This window comes from Triticum urartu, chromosome 2 (assembly GCF_003073215.2).
Source record: "Triticum urartu cultivar G1812 chromosome 2, Tu2.1, whole genome shotgun sequence".
In the NCBI taxonomy this organism is placed as follows: domain Eukaryota; kingdom Viridiplantae; phylum Streptophyta; class Magnoliopsida; order Poales; family Poaceae; genus Triticum; species Triticum urartu.
The window spans coordinates 115033218-115043016 of record NC_053023.1 but is presented as its reverse complement, the minus strand read 5'-3'; the positions used below and the strand labels follow the sequence as shown (position 1 = coordinate 115043016).

Genomic DNA, 9799 nt, shown 5'->3' with positions numbered 1-9799 from the left:
TGACTTCGTGTACTGTTTTCCTTTTTCTTTTTATGTTCTGTTTGAGGAGCACAGACATTCAACTCTATAGAGAGTATGCAATTAATAGGTATACATAAGCTTCTTTGTTCATTTCAAAATAAGTATTACAATTGCTTTAATGCGTATGGGTTCCAGAGGTATAAATTAGATGTGTGTATGGATGGTAGGTAAATTTCATGCAGTTATGCACTCAAAGAATGACTTCATGTACTGTTTTCCTTTTTCTTTTTATGTTCTGTTTCAGGAGCATAGACATTGAACTCTACAGAGAGTATGCAATTAATAGGTATACATAAGCTTCTTTGTTCATTTGAAAATAAGTATTACGATTGCTTTAATGCGTATGGGTTCCAGAGGTATAAACTAGATGTGTGTATGGATGGTAGGTAAATTTCATGCAGTTATGCACTGAAAGAATAACTTCGTGTACTGTTTTCCTTTTCCTCTGTTTCAGGAGTATAGACATTTCCATCAGATGATTTCATTTCCATTACTATGTTTTTAGCATGGCCATGTTCACACAATATATCTCAATATTGTCTTTGAATTCGAATGGAAATGAATTTTCTCTGACTTCATGCTGCAAATTCCGATCTGAATGTTGTAACAAAAGAAACAAGAGTTCTCTTTACCTTGAATAATATATTAGGTATCAACTTGTATGCAATCTACTTTCTAGCAAATAAGATAGATGGAGTGTCGTTTTTTATAGAATTGTCGTTGATGCATGATTGAGGTGCTGATGATGGTTGTAGTGAAGAATGACGCAGAGCTGCTTGGAGGTGGTTGGTAGAGCATTGCTATTATGCCATGGAGAACTACAAAATTGATGTCAAGTTTCTTTATATTTGGTGTTTTTGTTTCACTAATTAAAGCTTGTATGAAGCAAGGATGGTGTGTTTCATGAATGGTTTCCTTCAGATTTGTAGTTTTCTAAAATCCAATTTGTTCCGCCAAATACAACTGACCATCACGCCCACCATTTTCATGCATCAGGACTAGGATTGAGCAACACTACCTTACATACTCAAGTTTTACTCTTAATAATCTTGCTACAAATTTTACCATGTAGCTTTATGTTTCTTTGAAAATGATTTCATGTCATATCTTAGTATTCTCATAAATTATCTACCATTCTTATTTTAAAAATGGGCAGGCACGTTCAAAATGACTAACATATCTTATAGAAGTACCTACCATTCTATTTTAAAAAAGGACGGGCGCCGCAACGCGCGCCTTACATGATCTAGTGTTTTAGTAGAAGAGAAAACAATAAGTTATGTGTCACTTGAAGTTTTGGTTTCGCCATCCATAAAGGAACTTCTTTGCACACAATTCACGTTTATGCAAACACAAGGGTAATGTGGTCACGGTCAATGTGGAAGATTCATCTATACACTGAGTTTATGTAAATTCCATGTAATGTGTCGGATGACAAGTTTTAACAACATGAAATAAGCATGCTCTACATTGAATTAATACTGGAGTAATCAGACTCATTACTAATAAATGCTAGAAATCCAATGGACTGGAGGAATGCTACCGGTTAGTTTAGCAGCCTTGACACAATTATTTTCAAACCTATATACATGTCACTTTCGTTTAGACCAATTACATGTGTGTTTTATATTTGTGGCATTAAGTCTGACGCCCTTCCATGGTATTTTTTTGGAACAATTCCGTGGTATATTAGTGAAGATAGGAAACCCTTTTCCCATAGATTTAACCGTACGAATGCACTGATTGAACAATTATGTATGTTTATTTGACAAAATCACACACAAATATACGAGGATTCAAGTCTTCTGCCATGAGGAAATAAGCATACATTGCTACGAGAAACTTTAACCAATCATCAACAAGAAAATGTAACAATATGTAAAAGGTGGTGGAAACACTGCTCCATGGGTGGTGCCAGCATGTAGAGGCTAGAGGGAGAGAACCGCAAAAATTTAAGGTCCATCGAGGAAAAGTACAATTTCCATTGGTTCTTTTTTTAGGGGAAAGCCTTAAGGCACTTTTATTAACTCTGTGGCATAGTTACATCGAGTCGTACATGTGATAACAAGAAATTGGGAGCAGCGTCCACCCACTAGTAGAAAAGGGGGCTTTAGTCCAGGCCGGGTAAGCCCATTAGTCCCGGTTCAGTCCAGAACCGGGACCAATGGGTGCATTTATCCCGGTTTGTGCGGCTAAGGCATTAGTCCCGGTTCACCTGGGCCCTTTAGTCCCGGTTCGTGCCACGAACCGGGACTAAAGGGTGCGATGCCCATTGGTCCCGGTTGGTGGCACCAACCGGTACTAAAGGTTAGACCTTTAGTCCCAGTTGGTGCCACCAACCGGGACTAATGGGCTTTGAGGCATTAGTACCGGTTCATGGCACGAACCGGTACTAAAGGTCCCATTTTCAAACTCCCCCCCCCCCTGGACCGCCTTTTCAGTTTTAGAAAAAACAAAAGAAAATGATGGAAATGTCAATAAAAATAAAATAAAATAAGTTTCCCATGTGATATGTGGTCTAGTTGTTGGGAAAATTTACAAATATGAATTTCGACTTTATTTACAAAATCTCTCTGGAATTTGTAAAATGGGCATAACTTTTGCATACGAATTCGGATTAAAAAGTTTTTTATATGAAAAATCATCTACTCGAAAAGTTACATCCGATGGAGACCGCCTACGGCTTGTTTGCAAATTTGTAGAATCCTCAAATTCCAAAAGGAAAAAAAGTTATGCTCAAATTTCAGTTTTTTTAAATTTTCAGTAAATCTGGTCAAACTATGGTCAAACTACTTATTCAAGAAGTATTAGTGTTACTAAATAATTATTCAAGAATATTAGTGTTATTAAATAATTATTTCACCTTTTTTGAATTTTGGTCAAATCTGGTCAAACTATGGTCAAACTATGGTCAAACAATGGTCAAACTACTTATTCAAGAAATATTAGTGTTACTAAAAAATTATTGTTTTTTAGAACAATAGTTTCAAAAATCAAACAGTGAAATATGTGACTTCATGCTCAAGCTAAATTCCTGAGGGTTAATAGGATTGACATCTTACTATTGTCAGGAAAACAACAAGTACAGACTTGGAAACGAGGGAGAATAGAACCCGAAAGTTAAGCGTGCTCAGGCTGGAGTAGTGAGAGGATGGGTGACCGTTCGGGAAGTTAGATGATTTGGAATGATGAGGGGTGATTAGAGATTAAATTGAGCAGTGATGAGGGGTGATTAGAGATTAGAGGTTAAAATAATTCAGAAATTTGAAAATAAAAAAATTTCAAAAAAAATTAAAAAAAAATCAGAAAATTTCCTTTAGTACCGGACCGGGACTAAAGGTGGACCGGCCACGTGGAGGGCCTTTAGTCCCGGTTCTGGATTGAACCGGGACTAAAGGGTCAGGGCATTAGTACCGACCCTTTAGTCCCGGTTCCAGAACCGGGACTAAAGGCCCTTTTTCTACCAGTGACCAAGGCCCTTTTTCTACCAGTGACCCACTCGTACTTAGTCTGATGATCAAAAGAAAATCTTGCAAGAAAATGTGCCAATCCATTGGCTTCCCTTGGACAATGGCTGAAGGAGATCGACGGAATAGCATGAGCTAACTGAAAGCAGTCAGCCAACACTGGCGCATAGGGGCTTAAGATTTCCGTATTCCCATTGCAAGCATCGATAAGTTCTAAGCAATCCGATTCCACCGCAATTTTCCTACAGCCCGCTTCATAGAGTAACTTCAGACCCTGCCTCAGCGCCAAAGCCTCTGCAGTTGGTGCGTTTATGATGTGATCTATGAGTTCAGACGCCCCAGCCACCACTTCTCCACGATAGTTCCGAAGAACTGCAGCTACGGCGCCAGTACTATCATCGAAGAAAGAAGCATCTATATTCAGTTTATAGTGTCCTATCGGTGGTTTTTGCCATCTTACTATAGGAACCGGAGCACTTGGACGAACTACATGATTAGCATTAATTGCCTGAATAGCGAAGGCCGAACTCGGTGCATTTTTCACAGTTTCACCTTTCAGGGCTTGCCGCCGCTCCCACCAGATATACCAAGCTCCCACAGCGACAGTTTCATGTAAACCAAGTTGTCCCAGAACTGGTGATCTCCTTATTGAACTCTGAAGAATCTCCTCTAAGACCGCAGAACCCGAACAATCAGTACATAAAGCTCTATCAATAATCTCTTCTAAGCCAAGAGATTTCCATACTTCTCTTGCCCGCATGCATGTGAAAACCAGATGGCGAATATCTTCCGATCCAGACTTGCAAATTGAACATTGAGGAGAGACTTTGATGTGTCTGTTACTAAGAATGCACAAACCTGGTATGATCCAGACATTGGTTCTTTAGTATTTGGTGTGTGTGGACTAAGATCATTATATAAAAAAAAGTGAAATGCACGGTGATAGGTATATTTTATTTTACGAGTCTAAGCAAAATATATAACCTCATGCTTAATCCAAAGCCGTAATGATAAAAAATAGGAGAAATATTTAGTGAAGGAAATACCATATATTTTATGACACTTATCACTAAAAATTAAGTTACTCATACGGCATTAGTTTATATCGCGGTTGCCTACACAAAATTTTGGCATTTGTTGTAGAATGAAATATAAAAAATACTGACGGTTATAAAACAAGCTAATGTGTGTTAAATAAATAAATTCACGATATCATTGATCATTCATTCAATGTTTTGCACACAACAACTGCACTCTTCTATTTGCTGCAAACAACAAATGTTCACTAAAAGTATTTAACTTATGTACCATTTGAAAAACTAGCCCGTAGGTATGGATGCACGGGTTGATGACTAGTTATTGTAATTTGGGTGATTGCTTTTTTCGGTTTAATGGCCGACACTGGCAGCGGCGGAACAAATCTCACGAATATTCTGCTTTGCCGTCCAGCCTTGCGGGGTCTGTTTCACTGCACGATATTTTCTTCATTAATGTGACACATAATTATGTCACATCCAGATGTAATCTAGGCAAACTCTTAAAAAACAAAGAAGAACGATGTAGTCAACATAACCCAAACAAGAACGATGTCTATTGTATTGCAATCTTTTCGGTCTACAAATAGGACTGGCCGGCTCGATGACCGCTTACACAGTCGTTAATTTTAAGCGATAAAGAACAAAAGAGGGATTGTGGAGATGGTGGAAAAATGAAAAGGAAGATGATGTCCACTTAGATATGACATAATTATATTACATCTAGATGTGACTTAGACAAACCCATTTAAAAAAATACTAACAAATAAACAAGGGTGTAGGGAACATAACCTAAACATCATGTAAGTAGTCCATACAAGTTCATCGGCTACTAGGACCTGAAGATTCTACCTAGGTCCTGCTGTCGGAGTAACACAAAATAAGTGCCCGAACTGATTAACGTAAACGAGCGGTTCGAGAGGCGTGACACGGATTTTGGTTGGGTGTGTTTCTTCTTGCTTGACCCGTATCGACACATTATTGAATTCGCTGCCGCTCGGCTTGCCGGCCTCCGCATGGTAGTACGTGACCATGCTGCCGTGCATCCACAGATAGCCGCCGCCTCCAAGCGTCGGGCCGTGGACCAACGAATCCGCCGACGGCGCGAACTGCATGATGGTCGTCATGCCAGGCCTACAGGTCTTCCACTCAGCTGGGCCGTCGTAGTCGATCATCGGCTTCAGCTCACACATCTCCTGAAACGCCCGAGCGCGATCCTCCATGCTTGGCTCCGGCGGCGGCGGCGCGCCGGATGCCCCCGCAGGAGCCGACACCTGATTGGTTAAATCACAAACCAAGTTAGCCCATATTTGATTAACAGGTTTACCTAGCCAAGCACGTAAAGTTTGAGATTTTGCGGATGGAGACCTTGATTATTTTGTAGGGGATGAAATGGCATCCGGCGGCCAAGTCTAGAGACGGGACCGCCGTGCACGGTCCGATCGCCTCCTTGGCGGGCTCCTGCAGCGCGCGCGCGGCGCCGGCTTCGGTCTCGAAGACGACCACCGCCCTCATCAGGAGGATGCAGATCGCGACTGCCTCGACGCCGTCGAACGCGGCGCGCACGTCCTCGGGGCCTTTCAACGAGCGGAGGTGGACCAGGACGAGGCGGCGGTGGAGGTCGGAGGTGTCGCCGGACCCGGAGAGCTGGTTCGCGACCGGGGCGAGGAGGCTGCGTGCCACGCTTGCCGTGGCGGCGTCGTCGCCGTAGACGCGGCGAATCATTATCACGTCCCTTCGAACCGGGATCTCCATGCTAATCAGGTTAATTTGCTGTTTGGTTGTTGCTGATCTGAATCTCAGAACTAAGATCTGGGTGCTTCTTCTCCTCTGATCTGAAATAGTATATGTAGGGGAGTTGTGGCCGGGTCCAACTTTTATGTCGGTTTCGGGTCCAATTAAGACTAAACAAACCGAGAGATTATAGCTAAGGCAAACACGCAAAAGCTCAATACCTTGCCGAGCAAACCTGTCTGACAGGCACATTAAAATGTCGCCACAATGCCCAGTACGTCATGATGGTCCTGAAACACTACGGCACCTCCTGTTCGTGTGCCCGGTGGCAGTGGAGGTTTGGAAATTGTTTGGTTTGATTTGATGTGATAAAGCAAGGTCTGCTTATGGATAAATCTGGAGAGAGGGTGTTGGAGTTTCTTCTGAATCTTCCTGAGAACTATATCCATATCCTGGGACTGACGAAATTGAAGGAGACAATTGCTACTTGCTTCTGGTACTTGTGATGGGAAAGGAGGAAGCATACGCATGGGGGAATACCGCAAAATGCATCCCAGGTTAGCCTAGCAGTTCGAGCGTTGGCGGCGAACTTTATTTCTGCTAATTCACCTAAGGCACGGGCACGTCTTGATAGTTGGGTGAGACCGAGACGTGACTACGTCAAGCTTAATGTGGATGCGGGGTTTGATGCGGACACACTTGAAGGCTCTGTGGGAGTTGTCATTCGAGATCATAATGGCAAGTTCATTGCGGCTGCAAATGAAAAACTGAATATCTGCTATGATGCTTTCACGGCAGAAGCCATTGCGGTAAGATTTGGTTTGAACTTGGCACGTACAGCAGGCTGCAACAAAATTGAAGTGAATTCGGATAATTTGAAGATAATAGCTGCACTGAAGGAGGGCTATTCATCTTCAGTAGCCAGCGCCATCTTTGATGATTGTTTTTTCATGCCTTTTGATTTTCACTCATATCTTGTATGACCATTGTAGTAGAGACAACAATGGTGTAGCCCATGAACTAGCTAGACTTGCTAAGTTCTCACCTCCTGATGTATGGTTGGATTCACCCTCAGGGAAGTCCTTCCGTTGATTGTTTCTGATGCTACTTTTGTAGCAACTTAATAAAGAGGAGGTTTGTGTCAGAAAAAAAGACAAAAGCGACTACTACGAGCCATCCGACGAAATCAATCCGGTCGCCAGCCGTCCGATCGATCCATTAGTTCCAGCCCTTAGATATGTCAATGCACGCTGACCCTTCTCTCTCGCGTCGCATCCAGTCAGCCCCTCTGCTTTGATCTAGCAACACCACAAGTTGCCGGCGAGCGTCCATCGCAACACCGGAGGGAGGCAGCTCCCCTGACATACTGCACATGCCGTTGGGGGCACTGACGTGTGGGCCCACCTATCAGTGGCCGAATGGTACCCTGCCGCACGGCAGAGGACCCTCGTCCACACCGGAGAGCCGCCATGACGAGAGCTTCATAGCAACATGATAGGTGCAAACACGTTGAACGAGTTTATGTCCGAGGGTGTTCCGATCTTCACGTTGTAGGATTGAATTGGGAGAGACAACTAGCTGTAAGCATCCTGGATAACTAGATTTATACCTGTCAAGGTTGGATGCAACCCATACGTTGGGATGGTTGACTCGAGCTATAAGAACTCCAACCCGTTGTCCAAAAAATTGCAAAACCACAAATCGGGAGTAACCCACACAAAACGGTTGGAACCGTAGAGCCTGAATTATGAGGAACCAGAGGTTCCTTCTCGCAAATCTGGATGAACTCACAAGAGCAAAGATAGTAAGGATCTCTCGGATCTCTAGCAGTCTTCCTGTGTATGCTTGTAGCCGAATGGTTTGGCAAAAGATTTCTAAAAGGATGAGGGACATGGGGTTTTATAGTAGGGACAGCCCCACTTCGCTAGGTGTGAAAAGGTTTCAAAAGTAATCAACTTTGCATGGCTTCTTTGGGGGAATAAGCAGTTAACTTCGGAAGTTGTGGGAGAGCTCCTCGAAAATTCATGAAGCCTTAACAGTCTGAACACCTTCCACGAGAATGACTAGACCGTTTGACTGACAAGTCCAAATCATGTGAGTTCTTTTGCATTGAAAAGTAAATTTGATGTAGCTTTCGATGATGTACCCCTATGGACCTATCTCTCCTTCAAATGAGTGTGGCACAAGGGAACATCAGAGGTAAAAACTGACAGCATCAGCTTCACTTGAAACTTGTTTTGACAAAACTTGTTTCTTCGAATTTCTTTCTTCATGAGCTGAGATGTTGTTTGCGTCTTCGATATTGCATCTGAAATAAGCAACAAGGAGATGAAAGTGCAGCCATGTGTTCAAAATTGTAGTATGAAATTAAGTTAGCCTTCACCTAGTCATGTATTTGTTTGACGCAAATTGTTATGATTTCTCTTTTTATGTCCAGGGCTGTATCGATTGTTGTCATTGTCGTGGATCTAAGACTGACAGTAGAACGGGGGTAGGTATGAGGAGGCAAGATCCTAGCTATGGAGTAGTTGTACACACGATTTTTACGAGTTCAGGCCCTTCTCGAAGGAAGTAACAGACCTACGTCTCGGCGCCCTAAGGCGGTCGGCTGGATTATATGTGTGTGTGTGTGTGTGTTTACCAAAGTGCAAACCCTTGTCCCAGAGGAGGGAGGTGGCTTATATAGAGTGCACGAGGACCCCAGCTCCCCTCCGTTACACAAAATTGAATGCTCATAAAGGAAAGGCGTTACAGGTAACGTCTACAGTAAATGTCATAAATGCTCATAATGCTATGGTTTAAGTCTTAACCGTTGCAGAGTGGAGGGTTCCTCATCTTGTGGTGGTCGAGTGTCTTCAAGGTGGTCGAGTGAACGCATCTCCACGGTCGAGTGGATGATGATTTCTCTTCGACTGCTTCTGATTCTTTGTAAAGATGTCCTTGGGGAGGGTATGCTGGACAGGTCCATGACCCTACCCTAGGTACATAGCTTCATCATTAGCCCCCGAATGGATCAGGGTTTGAGTGAGGAAGGGGTCGAGAACACTTCCGACCCACTCTTTGTGCTATGAATATGCCTTGTCCTGAAACAATGAGTTGAGGAGACGACGTCGACTCCTTTCTCAATCACCTTGGTCCATTCTTGGTTGTTGTCGAGTGAACTTTCATGGTTGAATTCTGAATGATGATGTAGAGGGTGTTTGTCTTCAGTCTGACAGGTTGTTCCGCTCTCCGCGGATCTCGCGGGATTCGAATTTTGGGAATCGCGCCAGACAGGAGGAAACGAGGTTATCGGGACGGATTAGGTAAGTCTCCTTGATCCCCGCACCACCTTTTTCGCCACGTACTGCGTGCGCGACTATTGCGGGATTTGTTTAGATCGCTTGGGTCCACTAGTCAGCCACTCGGTGGAAGGCCTTATAAAAGGTCTCGGGCCAGGCCTCTTCTCCGCACGCCCCCATTCTCTCTTCTCTTTCTCCCGATCCCTCCGCCACTCTCGCTTCCGCCTCGTTGCCGGACCTCCGCTCGAGCTTGATCCTCCAC

At 43.4% G+C, this 9799-nt stretch overlaps 1 protein-coding gene across 1 annotated transcript; it reads right to left on the bottom strand.

Moving 5' to 3' along the window:
• Positions 1-5137: 5137 nt before the first annotated feature.
• Positions 5138-6395, bottom strand: LOC125541239. Its single transcript, XM_048704696.1, has 2 exons — positions 5891-6395; positions 5138-5796 (listed from the first exon to the last, which is right to left on the bottom strand). The coding sequence occupies exons 1-2, from the start codon at positions 6275-6277 to the stop codon at positions 5371-5373; spliced, it is 813 nt and encodes a 270-aa protein (XP_048560653.1). The 5' UTR covers positions 6278-6395; the 3' UTR covers positions 5138-5370.
• Between the last annotated feature and the right edge of the window lie 3404 nt (positions 6396-9799).

Excerpts from the sequence above, each read along its gene's own strand:
- LOC125541239 (XM_048704696.1), bottom strand. The coding sequence starts at position 6,277 with ATGGAGATCCCGGTTCGAAGGGACGTGATAATGATTCGCCGCGTCTAC. Across the intron at positions 5,797-5,890 it reads TCCCCTACAAAATAATCAAG|GTGTCGGCTCCTGCGGGGGC; the intron begins GTCTCCATCCGC and ends TTAACCAATCAG.